The following is a 22,677-nucleotide window of genomic DNA, read 5'->3' as shown; positions in this document are numbered from 1 at the left end:
CCTGTTGGCCAGGCATGTGGTGGAGGGGCTAAAAGGGTCAGCCTGGGTCTGGACCGCGGGCTAGTTCCAATCAAGACCTTACCACGACTGCTGCTTTCCGTATCAGTCGCTAAGTTGTGTCCAACTCTTCTGCAAACCCATGGACTGTAGCCCACCAGGTTCTTCTGTCCTTGGGATTTCCCAGGCAAGAATACTAGAGTGAGTTGCCATTTCCTTCTCCAGGGGATCTTCCAGACCCAGGAATCAAACCTGCATTTCCCGTATTAGCGGGCAGATTCTTTACCATTCAGCCACCACATGTCCAGCCTCGATTTGTCCATCTGCAATATGAGGTTGCACTAGCACTTACTTCACTGCGTTTCCAGGATTAAACAAAATGATACGAATGAAGCTCTGTGCCAAATACGTCATCTGCATTTTCCTTTCTAAACCCATTCTCAAGACTTCCCGGGCCGATAAGGGGTTAACACTCTTGATTCCAATGCAGGGGGTGCAGTGTCCATCCGTGATCAGAGAACTAAGATCTCTCATGTTGCACGGTGCGACCATAAATAAATAAATAAACCTACTCTCCCCCTTCCTTCTCCTGGCCCTTGGCACTAACAGGCTGACCTAGATGAACTGCAACACAGACGCTTCTGTCCTGCAGCCCCCAGTTGGGTTTGGAGGAGGAGGTGCCAACAGAGGGCTGGAGGCAGGAGGCGAGAGGTGGGGTCCATACGGACTCCCCTGGTACCTCCCCTCCCCGAGGACTCCCGGCAGGTCGTCTGCATCGCTCCCCTGACGACCCAGCTTCTAGAGGTCTGCCCCTCTGAGTCTGGGAACCACACTCTTCCCTTCCACCCTCCTGCCTCGGGAGCCTCAGCTCTGCAGCCTTTATCATTTCCTGTCAGTTCCCCTTCATCCTGCCACACCTTTGTAAAAAGCCCTTGACTAAGCCCTCCTCAGTTAATTTTGGTTGCTATTTGATATGGAAGACCTGAGCATGCCCTGAAGTTGTGGATAGAGCATCTCTCCCAGGAACTGGTCCACAGGAAACTTTCAATAAATGTTTGTTGAATAAAAGGCTAAAGCCGTGGTCCTCAGAGCATGATGTGTGCTCCCCTAGGGGGTCCACGATGGCAAAACGACTTTTTGAACAATATTAAGGCATTTGCCTTCTCACTGTGCACGCACGTGTGTGCTCAGCCACTCCGTCATGTCCAACTCTTTGTGACCTCATGGACTGTAGCCCACCAGGCTCCTCTGTCCATGGCATTTTCCAAATAAGAATACTGAAGTGGGTTGCCATTTCCTACTCCAGGGGATCTTTCCGACCCAGGGATCCAACCCACGTCTCCCTCATCTCCTGCATTGGCAGGCGAATTCTTTACCACTGAGCCACTTGGGAAATCCCTCACTGTGGGTGAAACTGACGCCTCTGCAGACAAAGGCACCAGCTATCCTGGTGGTCACAGTGTCCTTCACCACACACTCACAGCTAAAATAAATAATAAAAGTAAAGCATTCTTAGCATGCCAGTTTCACAGAAACACGCCCTGGTGAAGCCGTGGAAAGTGACCAACAGGAAGTACGCAAGCAGCACTTCCGCCACCCAACAAAGTGCAACCATTTTCTCAAGGGAAGGCACTGGGGGGACTGGAGGTGTCAAGGGTTGAACTAGGTGTGTTTCATGTGCCTGTTTGGCAGGCGTCTTTCCAAAAACGAATGCACTGAGCTTGTCACTTCCAGGAAAACAACTGACAGGGCTTGTTACTAAATGGTGAAATCTGAGCTTTCAAGGGGAAATTAGAACTAACTTTGGGAAACTTACATTTGCAACCATGAATCTGAGAGCTTCCAGAAAGACTTTTCCAATGAGATTGGTGGTGATACAAAAGAATGTCACCACTGAAAAACAGCATTTTTGCACCTCTTATAATTATATGCTCATTGGCATCCTTACTCATTTAATCCTTGTCCCTCTCAGCCAAACACCTATCTGGCTTTTTGATGAGTGACCAAGACATACCTAGTATATGACTTCTTGACACATAGTGGGACCTCAGTAAAACACACAGGAGAAATGTACAAACAAGGGAATGAGTAAGTGAAATGACTGTTCTTTCTCCATAATCTCACTAACTGCTCTTTGGGAGGTTCCTGGGTATCTGTGTCAATCTGCCCATTATAATGGCCCAGGCCAAATGAACATAAAAAGCATCCAAGAGTGAAATATATATATATATATATTTCACACTCCTAAATAGAGGCTGAAATCATTGTTGAAGAAAAACAATACAGACACACACATAGAGAGAGAAAGAAACAAGCTCTGGTTTCCATGACATTTCACTATTTATTTAAAATGTTAGGGAAATGAATACGCCACAAAGGCCTAAAAGCAATCATTAGTCAAAGATGAAAAGCCAAACTGAAAATCTGCTGAAAACCACAAATTCAACAATTGTGTTGGCTAGGTTAGAAATGGCCCAGCATTAATGATAATCTCAAATGTTCCTGGATCAAGAAAGAAGGGGTAGATGGAAAATAAGTTTTCATTTTTTTTTTTAATTTCTTTCTTCACGGGGAAAAAAATTAAAGCAAACAAAACCACTATCTGTTTTCCATGTCCAATGCCAACTGTAATGGTTTAAGCAAATAATTTCTCAGTAATTAGAGCAGAAATTGGAAGAGGTCCTTTATAATAGCACAGGAGAGGTGTGATAATGAAATTAAAAACCCACTGGAACTTGAGCTTAGCTGAGAATCATAAACTAGACAGTTAATCTATCAAGGTGGGATCTTTTTCCAAGAAGGCAAACTTCTTCCCATGACATTTGCATGGAATTAAAGATCCACTGACATCTGGATGAAGTATTTTGCTCATTAGTAAAAGCAAGGTAATCATACAGTCAGAACTTAACTACTCAGGGCCACCAGAAAGCTCAGTCCTAAAAGAAGGCAAATCATTTATGTGCACAATTTGCCTCTCGGTCGCTCTGCACTGGTTTTTGAGATCACAGGGTGCGAAAGGGTAACGGAGTCACTACATACATCGGTCAAGGCGCCAAATAAGAAAGCATATTTTACAAAGACTATTTACAATAAAGCTAATATGATTTATACTTGCCCAACAAGAACATTCCTTAAAGGAACACAGGCCAAAATGGAAAGCATATTCCCAGGGCACACAAGTGCTTACGAATACAATCAAAAAGGACATAATTTTAGCTCAGATGTCATCTTTTTAGAGAATTTCCATGGTTCACCCCAGCAGTTGGCAATAATTTCTTCCCTAAAATTTGGAATGACTAAGAGAAATTTAATGAATTTAAGCAAGGCCATGGGGAAGATGTCTTTGAAATAACCTCCAGGTTCTGTGGTAGAGTTACGTCCTGCAACATTTCTCCCCTGGAGAGAAGCAGAGAGAGGAAAGGAAATAAGTATCATGAGCATTTAGTAAATGTCAAACTCTGCTTGGTGCTGGGGGCCCAGAAGTGAAACAAATAGTCCATCTGCTCAAGCAGTTTAGAGCAGTCTAGTAAGAAAGAGAGGTTGGTTGTTTTTTGTTTTTTTAAGTCAGAAATAGCAAGTTTATGCTGTGAGTGCTAGGCCAGAGGGATGCTTTAATTCATGGTGGGAGGATGGGGACATCAGGAAATCCTCTTTAAAAAGGCATCATTTCAGGTGAATCTCTGCAAATGAGTAGAGTTAATCAGGTAGGCAAAAGCAGAAGAAACAAGTACACAAGATAACCTGCTCCTCCTCCTAGGTTTCCAGGGCCATTGAATAGCACCCACGCGTCCACACAGACACCCGCAAGTCAGTTTTGATCCCTCATCTTCCCTGACTGCATCCACTCCTCCTGCCCCAGAAATGGCCAACTGACCTACAATTTAAGATACCATAATCATGTTCCCCTCGTATTTTACCTTAAAACCTCCACTAAAACACTCTTGGAGGACAAGAACATGAATTATCTTTTAAAACTTTTAGAAAGCAATGTGGAAATATATACTAAAAGCTTTAAAAATATTCATATACTTGGACCCAGTCATTTATTTTCTGGCAATATGTCCTTAGCAACTAATTCAAAATGTTAAAAATAGTATACGAACAAACTTTTAGACTGTTGTTTGTCATAGAAAAAACAGTGGAAGAAGGAGCCCTCCTACACTGTAGGTGGCCGTGTAAACCGGTATCACCAGTATGGAGAACAATATAGAGGTTCCTTGAAAAACTAAAATAGAGCTACCACCATATGACCCAGCAATCCCACTCCTGAGCATATGTCTGGAGAAAACCATAATTATAAAAGATATATGCACCCTGAGGTTCATTTATAATAACCAAGACATGGAAGCAACCTAAATGTTCGACAGATGGACGGATAAAGAAGAGGTAGTACATGTGTATGATGCAGTATTACTCAGCCATAAAAAGGAATGAAATAACGCCATTTGCAGCAACATGGATGGGCCTAGAGATTAGCATACTAAGTGAAGTAAGTCAGACAGAGGCATACATCATATGATACGGCTTACATGTAGAATCTAAAAAGATAATACAAGTGAACTTATTTACAAAACAGAAATTGATTCACAGACTTTGAAAGCACGCTTATGATTACCAAAGGGGAAAAGTCAGGGAGGGATAAATTAGGAGTTTTGGATTAGCATATCCTTGCTACTCTGTGTAAAGTAGATAATCAACAAGGACCTACTGTGTGGCACAAGGAACTCTACTCAATATTCTGTAATAACCTCTATGAGAAAATAAACTGAAAACAAATGGATATATGTATAACTGAATCACTTTGCTGTATACCTGAAACTAATACAACATTGTAAATAGACTATATTCCAATATAAAATAAAAATTAAATTTAAGGCACACTCCTTCTTTTCGTTACAGCTGATGAACCTGAAAGCCATGTTACTACAATTGAAACTTTTATTATTTACAGGATTATTACTAAGACATCTCATGGAGAATTTGACTCAGTGAATTCAAAGTTAGGAGACACTATCAAGGTTTTCTTTGAAGTTAGGAGACACTATCAAGGTTTTCTTTGATTGAAAGAAAAACTTGAAGAAGCACAACCCACTCTGATTATTCCACCATTGCCAGAAAAGTTTATAGTGAAAGGAATGGTGGAATGCTTTAACGGTGACATCACTGAGATACGCAGGAAGGCATTGCACAAATTTTTGAACTGAGTTGCTGATCATCCAACTCTAACATTTAATGAGGACTTTAAAGTTTTTCCTATTGCACAACTTGGGAACTCTCTTCTCACAAGAAGCAAAGGCCTAGATTACTCAGCAGGATGGGGCAGACAGAGCGGCTGCATTATCAATGAGAGGAGTTAAAAGTCACCCCGAGGAATCCATGGAAATGAATAACTTTGTTGAAATATTCAGCCAGAAAATAAATTTGATAGATTAAAATATCTCAGAGAATTTGCAAGAAAGAAAGGGAATATTTTGATGAAATGAAAGAATATGACCCAATTCATATTCTGTGGTCAGCATCAGAAGGAGATCTGGCTGATACTCTAAAAGGTGTTGCCAGCTGCATTGACAAATGCTGTACAGCCTCTGAAAACAGATGTCTGGCCTCTCAGAGGCCCTGCTTCCTGTGTATATGAATATGTGCTTTATAGTGAAATGTTAATGGGTGTCATGAAGAGACCAGATACAGGCAGAACTGGATTCCAAAGTTGAAGCTTTGACCTCCAAAAAGGCAGATACTGATCTGTTTACAGAAGAGACTGGAAAACTGGAAGATAAAGTGAAGTACACTAATAAAACCCTGAAAGCAGATTGGGAAAGATGGAAACAAAACAATGCAAAATGCTATCAAGTCAGCATTTACCACCAGGGCTGAGGAGAACATTCTCTATGATGAACAGTGAAAGTGAATTACCATTGATCTCCAGATGGTGTCTCGATGTCCTGATGGTGTCTTTCCATTACTTAGTGCCTTGCTACATGGGAATCCTTCCTTACATCACGGATAGATATCCACTTGGAAGAAGCTTCTAAAGATAAATTGTAATTGCATTGACGACTTCTAAGCTACCTTTGGGAAACAGTGTCTGTTAAACAAAGTTATTCTTTCTAGATGGCCTGGGTCCTTTCTAAAGTGGATGAAAAGTGTTTCACACTATCTGGAAAACCAACAATTTAAAACTCAGGTGTTTCAGATCATTGATATGAATTTGGATATATATCCAATTTGGATGGGTTTCCTTGATAGCTCAGTTGGTAAAGAATCCGCCTGCAATGCAGGAAACCTCGGTTCGATTGCTGGGTCGGGAAGATCCCCTAGAGAAGGGATAGGTTACCCACTCCAGTATTCTTGGGCTTCCTTTGTGGTTCAGCTGGTGAAGAATCTGCCTGCAATGTGGGAGATCTGGGTTCAATCCCTGGGTTGGGAAGACCCCCTGGAGAAGGGAAAGGCAACCCACTTCAGTATTCTGGCCTAGAGAATTCCATGGACAGTCCATGGGACCACAGATGACTGAGTGACTTTCACTTCCACTTCCAACTTGGCTATATTTATTTATATATATATATATATTATATATATATATACATACATACATATTTATATATACATATAAATATTTAGCTTAGTTTTAAATATGTTCTTAAATTTGTATGCCAATAATTATACATAAAGAAGTCTTCTCTTAAATATTTGTCTGTGGAATATGTCATTTTAAATATATTGTAAAGACTCAGTTTTAATAAAAAATTTAATATGAAAAATTAGACTTAAAAAGATAGTGGAAATGATCAAACAAAAGAGGGTAATTTACTATCATTATGGTTATAAAGAGTTATAATAATATGAAGAAATGTGTATATTATAATATTAAGAGAAAAACCAGGATACAAAATTGTAGATAAGAATATGACTATACTTTTTAAAAATACACACAAAAACAACAAAAAGAAATACATCCCCCAAAATGGCAATGCTACCTTTGAGGAGAGAGAATAAGACTACATCTGGTTTTTTACTCTTCTTTTGATTCTTTCTTGGTTTCCAAGTTTGCTGTAATAAATACAAATGGCTTAAATTTTATTTGTAATTATACAAGTAACACATGAACATATTGTTATTGTTTAAAATTCAAATATAAAATATAAAGTTCCCTAGATTACATCCTACCAGCTTAGCCTCCTTAATGAGATGACACAGTTAAAAGTCAGCTGATCAAAATTCTAGAGCTTTTTCTAGAAATTTACATCCATATAGATGAAGCTATGTAAATATATAGTATTATTTTGTGATTGAGAACTATAAGGGTAGGACCAACTCAGGGGAGATAGAGAAAGTGACATTGAGAATGAAGAGGAGGGTACCAGGCAGAAATAATGGAAAACAGCCCTGCCAGCAAAGGGAATCATTTGTGAAAAGATGTTGAGACCAAGGAGAGGAAAGCCTCTTTGAAAAACACTGAGAAGTTCCAGGCTGCTTGGAGCATAAATGGATTTGAAAGAACAGCAGGAAATGGGACAAAATGGTGCCTTGCATCTGATCTGTCTCCCAGGCCAAGATATTTGGCTTTTACCCTGTAAGTAGTAAGGCGCCAAAGAGGTTTTTGTTTTGATATATTTTTAAAAGTATTTATTTATTCAACTGCTGCTTTGTAAAAAACAAGAAGAATGAGAGCCAGTGTCACAACTGTCAGGCGCTGTGCTTTGCATGTCTTCTCTCACAATAAATCTCTGAGACAAGTTTGCTCATCACACCTTTATATCTAAAAATAAGACTGAGACAGAGTTTAAGCAACCTGGCCAGGATGTGATAACCAAAAAGTGGTGAGCTGGGATTCAGACTTGGCACTCTGCAGCCCTACTCTTAACCCCTCTCCTTTGCTGTTTTTGGTGAAAACTATGCAAGAGAGAAAAGGAAAGATATACCCATTTGAATGCAGAGTTCCAAAGAATAGCAAGGAGAAATAAGAAAGCCTTCCTTAGCGATCAATGCAAAGAAATAGAGGAAAACAATAGAATGGGAAAGACTAGAGATCTTTTCAAGAAAATTAGAGACACCAAGGGAACAGTTCATGCAAAGATGTGCTCAATAAAGGACAGAAATGGTATGGACCTAACAGAAGCAGAAGATATTAAGAGGTGGCAAGAATACACAGAAGAACGATACAAAAAAGATCTTCATAAACCAGATAACCATGATGGTGTGATCACTCACCTAGAGCCAGACATCCTGGAATGTGAAGTCAAGTGGGCCTTAGGAAGCATCACTACAAACGAAGCTAGTGGAAGCAATGGAATTCCAGCTGAACTATTTCAAATCCTAAAAGATGATGCTGTGAAAGTGCTGCACTCAATATGCCAGCAAACCTGGAAAACTCAGCCGTGGCCACAGGACTGCAAAAGGTCAGTTTTCATTTCAATCCCAAAGAAAGGCAATGCCAAAGAATGTTCAAACTACCACTCAATTGCACTCATCTCACACGCTAGCAAAATAATGCTCAAAATTTTCCAAGCCAAGCTTCAACAATACATGAACTGTGAACTTCCAGATCGTCAAGCTGGATTTAGAAAAATCAAGGAACCAGAGATCAAATTGCCAACATCCGCTGGATCATCAAAGAAGCAAGAGAGTTCCAGAAAAACATCTGTATCTGCTTTATTGACTATGCCAAAGCCTTTGATTTTGTGGATCACAACAAACTGTGGAAATCCCTTAAAGAGATGGGAATACCAGACTACCTTACCTGCCTCCTAAGAAATTTGTATGCAGGTCAAGAAGCAACAATTAGAACTGGACATAGAACAACAGACTGGTTCCAAATTGGGAAAGGAGTACATCAAGGCTGCATATTGTCACCCTGCTTATTTAACTTATATGCAGACTACATCATGAGAAATGCTGGGCTGGATGGAGCACAAGCTGGAATCAAGATTGCTGGGAGAAATATCAATAACCTCATATATACAGATGACACCACCCTTATGGCAGAAAGCGAAGAAGAACTAAAGAGCCTCTTGATGAAAGTGAAAGAGGAGAGTGAAAAAGTTGGCTTAAAACTCAACATTCAAAAAACGAAGATCATGGCATCTGGTCCCATCACTTCACGGCAAATAGATGGGGAAGCAATGGAAACAGTGACAGACTATTTTCTTGGGCTCCAAAATCACTGCAGTTGGTGTCTGCAGCCATGAAATTAAAAGACGCTTGCTCCTTGGAAGAAAAGCGATGACCAACCTAGACAGCATATTAAAAAGCAGAGACATTACTTTGCCGACAAAGGTCTGTATAGTCAAAGCTATGGTTTTTCCAGAAGTCATGTATTGATGTGAGAGTTGGACTGTAAAGAAAGCTGAGCACTGAAGAATTGATGATTTTGAACTGTGGTGTTGGAGAAGACTCTTGAGAGTCCCTTGGACTGCAAGGAGGTCCAACCAGTCCATCCTAAAGAAAATCAGTCCTGGGTGTTCATTGGAAGGACTGATGTTGAAGCTGAAACTCCTATACTTTGGCCACCTGATGCAAAGAACTAACTCATTGGAAAAGACCCTGATGCTGGGAAAGACTGAAGGCAGGAGGAGAAGGGGACGACAAAGGATGAGATGGTTGGATGGCATCACCAACTCGATGGACATGAGTTTGAGTAAACTCCAGGAGTTGATGACGGACAGGGAGGCCTGGTGTGCTGCAGTCCATGGGGTCACAAAGAGTCAGACACAACTGAGCGACTGACCTGAACTGAACTGATGCATATGTTTATTAAAAATAAAAAACTGAGTGTCCTGGGTTGAATAGAGTCCTCCAAAATTGAATGTCCACCTGAATCCTGTGAATGTGACCTTACTTGAAAATGAGGTCATACTGGACTAGGGTAGGCCCTAAATCCAATGACAAGGAGCCTTAGAAGAAAGAAATCTGGGCATGAGGACACAGAGGGAAGAAGGCCGTGTAAAGGCAGATGCAGAGATCGGAGTAATGCAGCTGCTAGCCAAGAAATGCCAGGAATGGCCAGCCAGCACCAGCAGCTGGGGAGAAGACAGCACAGGCTCTCCCTGCAAGCTCCCAGAAGGAACCAACCTTGCCATTGATTTCAAACTTCTAGCCTTGATCTCAAACTTCTAGCCTCCCAAACTGTGAAAGAATAAATTTCTATTGTTTCACACAATCCAGTATGTGGTATTTTGTCATGGTAGCCTTAAGAAACTAATATAAACTAGTATACTAAAGTAGTGGGCTTCCCAGGGGGCCCTAGTGATAAAGAACCCGCCTGTCAATGCAGGAGACGTAAGAGACTCAGGTTCCATCCCTGGGTTGGGAAGACCCCCTGGAGGAGGGCATGGCCACCCACTCCAGTACTCTTGCCTGGAGAATCTCACGGACAGAGGAGCCTGGCGGGCTGCAGTCCATGGGGTCGCAAAGGGTTAGACACGACTAAAGCGACTTAGCACGCACATGCTCATAAATACTAAGCAGTAGAAAAAGCATGAAAATAAAAGTATTAATTTGCCCCAAATTTTATTATGGAGAAAATCATATCATTACTGTTAGGTAACTTGTCTCCATAAACACATACAGAGAAAAGAGTATAAAGTTGTCAGTCAGTCAATTCAGTCGCTCAGTTGTGTCTGACTCTTTGCAACCCCATGGACTGCAGCACGCCAGGCCTCCCTGTCCATCACCAACTTCTGGAGTTTACTCAAACTCATATCCATCGAGTGGGTGATGCCATCCAACCACCTCATCCTCTGTTGTCCCCTTTTCCTTCTGCCTTCAATCTTTCCCAGCATCAGGGTCTTTTTCAATAAGTAAGCATATACAGATAAAAAAGTATGTGGTTGACCTTCCTTTTAAAACCTTATTTATTCCCATTTTAAATGTTGTTCATGCAAAGTCTCATAAGAACAGGTGTTGCCAAGAATACAAGGAACTAGGTATTTTTATACACACTACTGATGGGAGTTGGTAAGGCAATTTGGCAGTACCCATTTCAATTGCAAGTACATAAACCCTCTGACTCAGAAGTTTCATTTCTTATCACTGAAGTTGGCAAAACATACCTCTGTACAAGGATATCATGATCAGAAATAACTATAATGCCCATTGTTCCAGGAAGAGTTAAATAAAATAAGTAAGTTGTAATATGTCTTAGTCCATTCATGCTCTATAACCTGAAATACCACAGACTGGGCAGCTCACCAACCACAGAAATTGACTTCTTCCTGCCCAGGAGGTGGGAGATCACAGATCAGGGTGGAAGCAGGGGCGGACGTGGGCTGCCTGGCAGGCCACAGACATCTCCTCGCATCCTCACATGGCAGACGTGTCTGGGGAGATTTCCTGGGGCCTCTTTCATAAGGATACTAATCCCATTTACAATCCATGAGAGCAGAGCCTTTATGACCTGAGTACCACCCAAAGGCCCTATCCCCAGATACCGTCACTTGGGAGTTCAGATTCCAGTATATGAATGGAGGGGAGGGGAGGGCACAAACACTCAGACCATAGCATAATACATTTATCCTACACTTCAATTTAAAATGAACTAGAACAAGAAGTTTTACTGAGTGAAAAAAAAAAAGCAAGTCACGAAATAAAGGCAAGCCTGCTTTCCCCCTAGCCTGCACTACAGCAGTGGAGGGGCAGACAAGCCTGATGTGTCCAAAGCACGGGATGAGGCCAGCGTGACTGCAGGTGTGGGGCAGGGAGAGCGATGAGACTCAGGCGGAGGTCGAGGCGGGAACAGAGGGAGGCGACAGACCTCTAGGGCCTCGCAGGCCATTGTCGGGCCATGGCAGTTTTTGGAGCAAGGCAGGAAGTCACTGGAAGGATTTAAGCTGGGGGAAAATGGGGTCTGGCTTACGTGTTTAAGAACTGACTCTCGCCGCTCTGCTGAGAACAGAAGCCAAGGGGTCCAGAAAGGATGTTGCTCGGTCCACTCTAAGGGCTCGGGCGGTGGCCGGGGAGGTGAGAAGTGGTCAGACGCTGGATTTCAGGCTCACACAACTAGGAGGAGGTGGCCGCCCCCCTTACCCCAAGGGGGAAGGCAAGGGCAGGGAGTGGTTAGGTCTGAGCTGCAGGCTAGATGTTCCAGTGCAAACAGCCCAGCGGACAGTTGTGTGAGGGAGCTCGTGGAGAGAGCCCAGGCTGGACTTAGGAGTGTGCGGCCATCGGCACAGAGGTGATGCTTCAACTAGGGGCCTATAAGAGGCAGAGAGCTGGAATGCTCTGACGTTTAAAGAACTGTCGAGGGCTAAGAACCCGGCAAAGGAGACTGTGGCTCAGCAGGAGAAACCACAGAGGAGAGAGAGAAGCCAGGGGCCAGGTGTCCTGGAAAACAGGAATCCACTCGAGCAGAGAGCCCAGAGGGAAGCAAGAGGGATCCTTATGTCAAAACAAAACAAGCGCTGGCTTGATCCCAGCCCGCAGGACACTGGGAGTAGAAGCTAAGGGCCGCCCCTCCAGGACAGCACTTCTCGCACTTAGACGTGCCCCTGGGGCCCCCAGCCTGCAGCTCAGGCCCACCTTCACATGTGGGGAGGAGCCTGAGGCTCTGCGTGTCTGGTGGGCTCCCAAGTGAAGCCCACCAGCCGGGCTGGGGACCACTCTTGGAGTTCTGAGGGTTCAGCCCCCAAACCCTGACCATCAGCAGAAGTGCAGTCGTGACTGCTGACACACTCCAGGGAGAACTCAGGACTATCTTTCTTCTCCAGCTTCTCCCCTCGCACCCCGAGCCCAGCCCTTCTTTCCACACAGCCGTGTCTCCCTCAGCTTCTCAGGCTGTTTCCCCTACCTGAGGATCTGGAGACTTCCAGCATGATGTCTTCATACACTTCAGTCCTAAATCATAGAGCAGAGTAAGTGAACTCAGCGAACATCCAGATGTCCCCAGGGCGGGGGGGGAGGTTTGTCCCCACGTGAATCCTAGCCCTCCAGGAGGGCCTGTCGCCTTCCTGTGACATCTAGAACCCAATTCCCCTGCTTCTCTGAAGATCTGGGGGTCTCATTTCCCCCATCACTCCAGCTTCCAGATCCGAGTGCCTGCCTTCCCCTTCCTTCAGCTGCCTTCACCCTGCACGGCACACACCTGCCCTCTGCCACTCCCCCAGGTTCAAACTCAACTCCAAGGCCCTGCCATAAAATGAACGTGTTGGCTATTTCCTGCCACAGGAACTCTGTCAGAGGCGGGCCTCTCTGATCTCCCCACCACCCCACCCCGACCCCTTTCCCCATCCCCGCCTCTGGGACTTTCACACCCTTCCTTCCTGGCTGCCTCCAGACACTCAGAACACTTCCGGCTTCCTTCCCAGAGCCGGGTCTCTTCCTCTCTCCCTTGGTCCTCATCTTCTTCCATCAAGGGTGCCTGAAAGGGGTTCCCACTCCTCTGAGGCGGAAGCCAGGCCTCCCCACAAGGAGGGCGCACCAGTGATCTTTTCAAAGACGTTATTCTGTCCTTCCCACCACACAGTCAGGAAAGAGTGGTTGTTGCCTTGAGTTGGCAGGATACAGGCTGTCAAAGCTGCCCAGCCCCCGAGATGTGTGGGTAAAGCTTGTCTGAACCTGCTTCCAAAACACCTATCATCCCACAGAAGCCAACACCTGCCAATATTTAAGCCAAGTGTCAAGAATACAAACATTGCTTCATAGACACTCCCGAGGAGAGATGACTGCAAATCTTCCTATTTGCTTTCATTCTGAATTCTTGATCCCTCCCCAAAGCACCATACGTTTCCTCTCACCAGTGGCCTCTCTTCTCTCTGAAAGGGTTTTCTTGTGCACAGTCCCTCAGACAGAAGAAGCAAAATGAAATAACCCGCCGGCCATCTCTCGGTAATTTTGAGCACATGAGTCTCCAGGCTCAGCTCCCGAGGACAGACCCACGCTGCTCATCTGTCCCGGCTCACCTGTCCATCTCCAGGTTACCGTGGCAAGGAGGTGCCATAACATGTCCAAAAACGTAATATCCCACGTCCTGTGGATAATGAGACCTGAAGGCCAGAGTTCAAGAGGCTGTGTCCTGAGCCTCTAAGTGGCTCCTGCACGCCAGCTCTAACCCCGCCCCGCTTCAACCCCCTTGTGGCTCCCACCGAGTCCAGAATGAAAGACCACTCCGCTAGGACAGCCCGCGCCTCCCAACCTGGCCCCAAGAGGCTGTCTGTGCTCAACGCCTATCATCCCGTGTGTCTTAGACACTCAAGGTCAAAAGAGAGGAAACTGGAATCCAGACTGTCTGAAAAACATTATCCTGCGATGCCCTTTCCAAAACACACACACACACACACACACACACCCTCATGCACACACACACTCACATACATACACTTCCTCATTACACAGTCATACACAAACCCTCACATACACACACGTATAGTTATACACACACACATACCTTCACACATACATATTATCTTATACACACAGTCACACACAAACCCTCACACACACACATGTATAGTTATACACACACACATACCTCCACACATACATATTATCTTATACACAGACAGTCATACACAAACCCTCACACACACACACGTATAGTTATATACACACACACCCCTTCACACATACATATTATCTTATACACACAGTCACACACAAACCCTCACACACACACATGTATAGTTATACACACACACATACCTTCACACATACCTATTATCTTATACACACAGTCACACACAAACCCTCACATACACACACGTATAGTTACACACACACACATACCTCCACACATACATATTATCTTATACACACAGTCCCACACAAACCCTCACATACACACACGTATAGTTACACACATACCTCCACACATACATATTATCTTATACACACAGTCATACACAAACCCTCACACACACGTATAGTCATACACACACACATGCCTTCATATATACACACCCTCACATATATATATATATATATATATATACCCTATACACACAGTCATACACAAACCCTCACACACACATACCTTCACATATACACACCCTTCATACATTTATATCCTATACACACAGTCATACACAAACTCTCGCACACATACACACGTATAGTCATACACACACACATATCTTCACACATACACACCCTCAAGTACATATATACCCTAAACACATACAATCGTACACAAACTCTCTCTCACACACACACAATAGCTGCCACCCTGAACACACAGAACAGTGTCTCCATCCTTAACAAAGGAACATGTAAGTAGATGGTTTGCACAAAGAAAGAAGGAGGGTAGAAAGTGGTTTCGGCAAAAGGTAAAGAGCCACGAGGTGTGGTTTATGTGGCCAGAGGCGCATCTCATGGCCTCCTGGTGACCTGCTGACAAACAGAGGTCACTGCACCCAGGGCCCACATTTGACAGCGATGCAGGCTAAGACGGTGGTGACATCCACCAGTTGCTCAGCTGAAAGAGGTGAATCGAAACGGTAAGGCAACTAACTGTATAGCACAAGGAACTATATTCAATATTCTGTGATAAACCATAATGGAAAATGATATGAAAAGAAGAATATATATATGCATGTATATACAACTGACTGACTTTGCTTCACAGCACGAATTAACATTGTAAACCAACTATACTTCAATTAAAAAATACTGTAATTTTTTAAAAAGGGGGTGAGGTGCCTCTTTTTACACAACAGGTGGTTGGTATTGTTCATCTTGCCCTCAGTAAATCCCTTGAAAGGAAAAGTCAACAGCGGGACACAAGGGGGTACAAAGTCAGGCAGCAAGTGCAGGAGGCCAGGCACACAGCAGCAGGGCCAGCTCAGGGGGGGCCTGGTGTTTGAGGGAGACCCCGACATAAGCCCCTCCAGGGGCTCCAAATAACCCCTCTGGCCCTTGCCAAGTCCAGGTCTGGCAGTGGGCTCTTCCTGTAAGTCACTGCCTGGCACCAAGAACCTGGTCGCCCTGACACTCTCTCCAGATTCTAGATTAGGAAGCCTGGGATGAACATTTTAGCCAGACTCTGGGCCACACTCTGCATTTTACAGAGAAAACTGCTATTCCAGGAAAAGGAAAGGACTCACCCCCAGTCGAAAGGCCATAGTCCAGAACCAGTCTGCACAGAATATAGCCTGGAATCACACTGGAGGGCGCTCTCGTCCAACCTCGCCCACCCACACACTGTCTGCAAACTCCACTTCCTTCAAGCCTCAGCTCAGTGGTGCCTCTTCCAGGAAGCCTTCCCAGCCTCCTTCCTCTTTCAGGTTAGAGCTCGAGGCCCTCTTCTCAGACCCCGTGTGCCAGATAACCTCATTAGATAACTGGAGTCAGGCTGGAAGACTCTGGCTCATCCTTATCCATACTATGGACACACGCTTCTCAAATGAAAGAAGAACATCTAGTCTACAGCCTCAGGTCCAGTGCTGGGCAGGGCACCGCGGATGTAGAGTGTAACTCGGAGCCCACCTTGGTCAGCATGGAGGGCCCTCTGCTCAACCACTCAACCCTCTCACACACACTCTCTCTCTCTTACCTGCATCTAAACAACTAAGCCACCTACTCTCCAGACCACAGTTCAACACTCAACTGCTTTCTAAACGTGCTCCACACTGTTACCCATGGCAGGCCTCCCCGGAGAAGGCCCAGGATGGTGGTTCTGGGCTTCAGCTGCACGTTGATGCCATCTGGGGGCCTCTACCCACTCCCCCTCTCGGATGCCAATGTCACACCTCGGGCCACCTGAGGGGTCCCAGGCGTCATATTTTTAACCTCCCCATTTGATTCCAGCACGTAGCCAAGATGAAGAAACACGCTCCTAAGGGAAAAAAAAATGTGATTCCGGAAACTGTGTTGGTTCAGCCAGGACCGTGCGTGGGTGGAAGTAATTGTGAGTGAGTGTTAGAGACACTCAGAGAGACACACACAGTGAAAGAGGAAGAGGTTGTTTAGCACTGTAGCCGGGCTTCCTCACTCTCGGCTCTACCACAGTTCAGGCCAGACGAGTTTTGTTGTGGGAGCTTCTCTGTGCATTGGAGGATATTCAGCAGCAGCCTTGGCCTTAACCTGTTAGATGCCAATAGTAAACCCTCCCCCCAGCAGCTGAGACAACCCAAGAAGTCTGCAGACGTCGGCAAATGTCCCCGAGGTAGGGGAGCAAAATCACCCCTGCGTGAGAACTACTGGTGTAAACTAACTACCAAATGCTTTATTGCATATTTATGTATTATGTACATATTTCAACCATAGGTCACGATAGGCACTTTTCTAAATTTGACTGAGTGGCTAAGGATTCTAGACACAGGTCAGTGTCTTGGTGAGGGACACACAGGACTGCACCACATGCGAAATGTGTAGGAAATGGTGGGTGAGTCGAGACAGAATCACAGAAACTAGATCAGGCAGGTTCAAGAAGTTAAGATGAGTCACTGGTGCATGCGTGCGTGCTAAGTCACTGCAGTCATGTCCAGCTCTTTGCAATCCTATGGACTATAGCCCGACAGGCTCCTCTGTCCAAGGAATTCTCCAGGCAAGGATACTGCAGAGGGTCGCCATGCCCTCCTCCAGGGCATCTTCCCGACCCAGGGATCGACGCAAGTCTTTTCTATTTCTTGCATTGGCAGGCAAGTTTTTTTACCACTAGCGCCCCCTGGGAAGCCCGAGCCAGTGGTCAAACCTATGAAAGAATATCAAATTAACAAAACCCCAGAGCCAGATATACCAGAAAACAGCAAAGCTGGAGGCAAGCGGAGGGTTGTCACAGATGAAGGCTGGTGATGATCAGGAGCTGGGAAGAGGGAAACTGTCAGAGAAGGAGCTCTGGGACCTTCTGGGCATGGAAGGACCACAACAAGCCGTGTCTGAGGGCAGAGTCGAGCATGGTGGGCAGCTGGCACAGGCGGAGGAAGGAAGCTGGAGGCAGGAAGCGGAGCCTTACCGCCCTGGCCACCTGCTGCCTAAACCGCCTCCAATCCCCGCAGGGCCGCCCTTCCACAGTCAGAGCTCAGGGCAGACGCTGGCGGAGAAAATGCTCGGCCCACTCTGGGGCCGAGCACAGCCTGTCTCCTGGGCACCTGCAGGGGCCTTGAACCAGCCCTGTGACGGGCCTCCCCCAGCCTCCGGGGCCCACGAGGAAGAGCCTCCAGAATGGCCCCTCCAGACAACACCCCACAAACACAAAGAACCAACTGGGGCCCCCCAGGGACCCTGGAGCCAGACACCCTGCCCCCCATCGGCTCTGTCACCCTCCACCCCGCCCCTTCCCAAGCCCTGTCCCCTGGGCTCCCGTGGCCCCCTGCCTGGGTTCCCCGCCTCCCCTCACATTCCTCCTGAGCCTCTAGGGGTCTGCTGCTTATGCCCACCTCTGAGCGCCTGGGGACTCAGACTTCAGTCCTGGGCCTCTTCTGAACGCTGTCTGTTTAAAGCCTGAGTCTGCACTCCCCCACTTGAATCATCCTCTGACTGTCCTCTGCTGAAGGCCAAAGTCCAGCATCCCCGCACCGTCCCTGCTCCCGCGTCTGCCCCCCGCCAGCCCCGTCCCCCTGCACTCAGAGACTCCAGCCACCTCTGGCTTCTGCCAGAAAGAACAAAGCCACGTCCCCCCTTCACAGTCTGGAGCCCCCGCCTGGTTTCTAAGCGACTCTCGGAAATAGGCTTTGCTGGCTCCTCTGTGTCTGCCACCGGCGGGGAGCAGAAACCCGGAGGACCATCTGCAGCCTTGCTGCACCCCGTCCCTGGTGCTTCGTACTCAGAGGAGTCTTCCTGCTTGCTGAGTACTCTTCTAAGTGCCTTAGTATGAATTACCTTCTTCTCTTCTCACAAAGGAGTTGCTTTACGCTATTATTTATAACAATGATATGATAGTAATATGAGTAGTACTATTTGTTACCCTTTTTTTACAGTCAAGAATATTGAAGTCAAGAGTACTGAGAAACGTGAGGGACCGTCTTCAAAGTGAAGTCGCTCGGTCGTGTCCGACTCTTTGCGACCGCATGGACTGTAGGCTACCACGCTCCTCCATCCACAGGATTTTCCAGGCAAGAGTACTGGAGTGGGTTGTCATTTCCTTCTCCAGAGGATCTTCCCGACCTAGGGATCGAACCCAGGTCTCCCGCATTGCTGGCAGATGCTTTACTGTCTGAGCCACCAGGGAAGACTTGTTTAGTTGCTGAGTCGTGTCCAGTTCTTTGCGACTGTAGCCCACCAGGCTCCTCCAGGCAAGAATACTGGAGTGGGTTGCCATTTCCTTCTCCAGGGGATCTTCCCGAACCAGGGATGGAACCAACGTCTCCTGCCTTGACAGGCAGATTCTTTACCACTGAGGCACCTGGGAAGCTCTTACGTTTACCTGAGTGGGATAAAAAGACCAGGAATGTCAGCTCTTCTGTCATGGGAAGGCAAGACAAGCCACGGTGGCAGGGTCTTGTAGCACCCAGCACAAGTCACAAAATGAAGGCAGGAAGCGGGGCTCCTGGTTCAGAAAAACTAGGTGGACACCACGGACCTACCAGGCAGAGCCAAGGCCCCAGCCTGAAATCAGAGGCATAGGGTGAGGGCAGAAGCTGGTGGCAGCAGGACAGAGATCCTGCCTTGCCCAGACAGAGCATCGTCACTGGTTGGGGTTGCTGGGCCAGCCTGCCCGGGGCCCAGGGCAAGAGGGAGAAGACGGGATTGACACCAGCCTCGGGGCACAGCTCCCGAACGTCCCGTTCAGAGGAGCCGCCCAACAGCCCACTCAGGATCCTGGACCCTCAGCGGGGGCTGCACTGTTTCCATTCAAAGCCTGCGTGAACAGCAGGGGAATGGGGCTGGCGACACTGGAAGAGAAAGGCATGAGGAGAAGGTGATCACCCTGCACCTGAGACTCTATAGAGTCTCCATCTAACGCCCTCCCTGGGCTGGGAGGACCGCCTCATTTGGTTTCACAGTGAACAAGCACTCCAACCACCTCCCTCTCCCTCCAGACAGCCCAGAGCCTGCCTGGAACTCACCCGCATGGGCTCATCGGGGAACCCGGGTTTGCTCGGCCTGTCCTGGCGCCGGGATCTCAGGAACTGCTTGGCCTGCTTTTCCTTCAGAATCGGAGAGGCCCCTGAAAAAGTCAGAAAGGGACCTCGGGGACTCTCAGGCACCCCCATCCACGCGCCATCTCTCCGTCCAAGGCCAGGCATTTGCAAGTCCAATTTGGGTCGGCACACAAAAGTTCTTTCACAGGGACCTGTCTCAGAGGGCTGGGCTTTCTTTCCCAAAGGCTCAGAGAGGAATTTTTAATTGTTCCTAAGATGGCTAAGGCTGCGTAACTAAAACTTATTTACCTACTGCGATGACCCAGTCCTCTAAAAGTGGCCATTACTTTAATGGATATGTTTCTTTAAACACGTTTTCTTCAGGTCTCTGGCCAGTGTGTTTCTTATCCCTCAGGGTTGCTTTGGGGAGATTCTTTCAAAGCCTCAACACACTAAATCAAGTTTAAATGTTACTGGAAGGTTCTCTCATGACAAGAAGATTCTGTTAAACTTGGTAAGCATGCATGATCTCTCAAAACAGATATTATAATATTATAATTAAAGTAAATCAAGTTTTGATAATCACACACAAACTCTAAAAGGTATTATTATAATAAAAGTATATCAAGGGAATTTCCTGGTGGTTCAGTGGTTAGGACTCCCACTTTTACTGCAGGGAATGCCAGGTTCCATCCCTGGTCAGGGGGGCTAAGATCCCACAAGCCAGGCAGCACAGCCAAAAAAAAAAGTGAAAAAAATGTATGTCAAATTTTAAGATTGATCAGCATTTTTGAGAATTAGTATTCAAATGCATTTAAAGATTAAAAAAATAATTTATCCCTTGTGATAGCAATTCTGGGAGCCTACTCTTAAGGAAAAAAAAAAGAAGCATTGAATTATTATGTATTACATATTATTTGAAATTCTGAAAAAATACTTTAAAAATATAAAATAGCTTTATTCCAGTTTATCTTGTCAGCATAGACATAGGTTTCAGGAGTTAATGCTCACCTGAGAAGAAAATCAGCAAGGTGAGAGACAGCGCAAGCACAAAGAACCTCTTCATCCTGCCGGGTCGCTCTCTGCCTGTCGCAGAATGAATCCCCCCACAGAGAGCCAGCCTACTTGAAGGAAGCGACATCCGGCCCAAATACTGTGCTTTGACTCACAGCGCTCACAGCATGATGCGAAACTCATCTGACTCGAAGTTTTTACTATGATCACCAAAATATTTTCTTCTGAATTCCTATAAATTTTCATCCTGAGGAAGGAAATTATCCCTCTGTCATATGACTTTCAGAGCTTGAATTTGATAAAGCAGCATGCAACAACCATTTCATTTAAACAGATACATAGACTTCTTGGAGTAGCTTGTGTTTATCTGTAGCTTCTGTTTATGCTCCTATTGTTTCACTGAGGTTGCATCATCTCTTCCATTTGCATATTTTATGACTTTTTCCCAAAGCCCATTCACCAATCTAATTTGACCTCCCCAATAATTTCAGAGGTGGGCATGGAAATTAGCCAGGAGCCTGATGAGGGGAAAATTTTTTTCAGCTGACCTTGGAGCCAGATAGACCAGGGTTCACGCCTGGGGTTTATGTCTTTCTAGCAACGTAACCTTCCATCAATCACTTATCCTCTCTCTTTTTTTAAAAAGAAAGTTTTGTTATTTGTAGCTGTGCTGGGTTTTCCTTTCTCCGTTCGGGCTTTCTTTAGTTGCAGTGCGTGGGCTTCTCATTGCAGTGACTGTAGTGGCTTCTCTTGCTGCAGAGCATGCTCTCTAGGTGAGAGAGCTTCAGTAGCTGCCATTCGTGGGCCGGGCTCAGTAGTTGTGTTTGTTGGGGGGGGGGGGGGGTCCGGCAGGGAGAGGAGGGGGTCTCATTGCTCTGCAGGATGTGGGATCTTCCAGGACCCAGATTCGAACCATGTCCCCTGCATTGGCAGGCAGATTCTTACCCACTGGACCACCAGGGAAGCTCCCACTTACCCTTTCTGAACTTCAGTTTCTTCTCCTGAACAAAAGAAATAACAATACCTACCACGTAGGGTCGGAGAAGGCAATGGCATCTCACTCCAGTACTCTTGTCTGGAAAATCCCATGGATGGAGGAGCCTGGTAGGCTGCAGTCCATGGGGTCGCAAAGAGTCGGACACAACTGAGTAACTTCACTTTCACTTTTCACTTTCATGCATTGGAGAAGGAAATGGCAACCCACTCCAGTGTTCTTGCCTAGAGAATCCCAGGGACGGGGGAGCCTGGTAGGCTGCCATCTATGTGGTCACACAGAGTCAGACACAACTGAAGCGACTTAGCAGCAGCAGCAGCAACCACGTAGGGTGTAGGCTATGGAATGAGCTGCATAGCTCATCTTCATTTTATAGAAAAGGAAGTGAGGTTCAGAGAGGTGAAATAATGTCCAAGTTCACACGTTATGCAGAAGTCCAGCCAAATTCTTCTGTCTCTAAAGCCCAGCACTCTTCCCGTTATGCCCCCATATTGCTCTGGCAATATTCTATCAGTCCTACTATAAGCAGCCTCACTCCACACTGAAGTGTATTTTTTTAAAGATAATAAAATCTCAATAAGCTAGTCTTTTTAAATCCAAAATCACCAAATATATATTACATAAAATTTTAAATATATTATGAAATACATGTGTGGATGGTAGATGGCAATGACTGGGATAAAATTCTCAATTCAGAGAAGGGATCTGATGTTTGTGTGG

General features: G+C 45.8%; 1 protein-coding gene and 1 pseudogene across 2 annotated transcripts in view; one reads left to right on the top strand and one right to left on the bottom strand.

Annotated features, from left to right (window-relative positions):
• Window positions 1-21,067, bottom strand: part of C1H17orf67 (chromosome 1 C17orf67 homolog) — a 31,218-nt gene extending 10,151 nt beyond the window's left edge. Inside the window, exons 1-2 of one of the 2 annotated variants that reach the window (XM_043483598.1) lie at window positions 20,961-21,067; window positions 19,935-20,035 (exon numbers count right to left, since the gene is read on the bottom strand). In XM_043483598.1, coding sequence (XP_043339533.1) covers window positions 19,935-20,035; window positions 20,961-21,015 — 156 coding nt within the window. In that variant the 5' untranslated portion in view covers window positions 21,016-21,067. The remainder of the gene's footprint in view (window positions 1-19,934; window positions 20,036-20,960) is intronic. The other variant, XM_043483514.1, reaches the window with a different exon arrangement.
• Window positions 617-6,042, top strand: LOC122423149 (annotated as a pseudogene).
• Window positions 21,068-22,677: the final 1,610 nt, after the last annotated feature.

The sequence above is a fragment of the Cervus canadensis genome, chromosome 1 (assembly GCF_019320065.1).
Source record: "Cervus canadensis isolate Bull #8, Minnesota chromosome 1, ASM1932006v1, whole genome shotgun sequence".
Lineage (NCBI taxonomy): Eukaryota > Metazoa > Chordata > Mammalia > Artiodactyla > Cervidae > Cervus > Cervus canadensis.
This window is presented reverse-complemented; position numbering and strand designations above follow the sequence as displayed.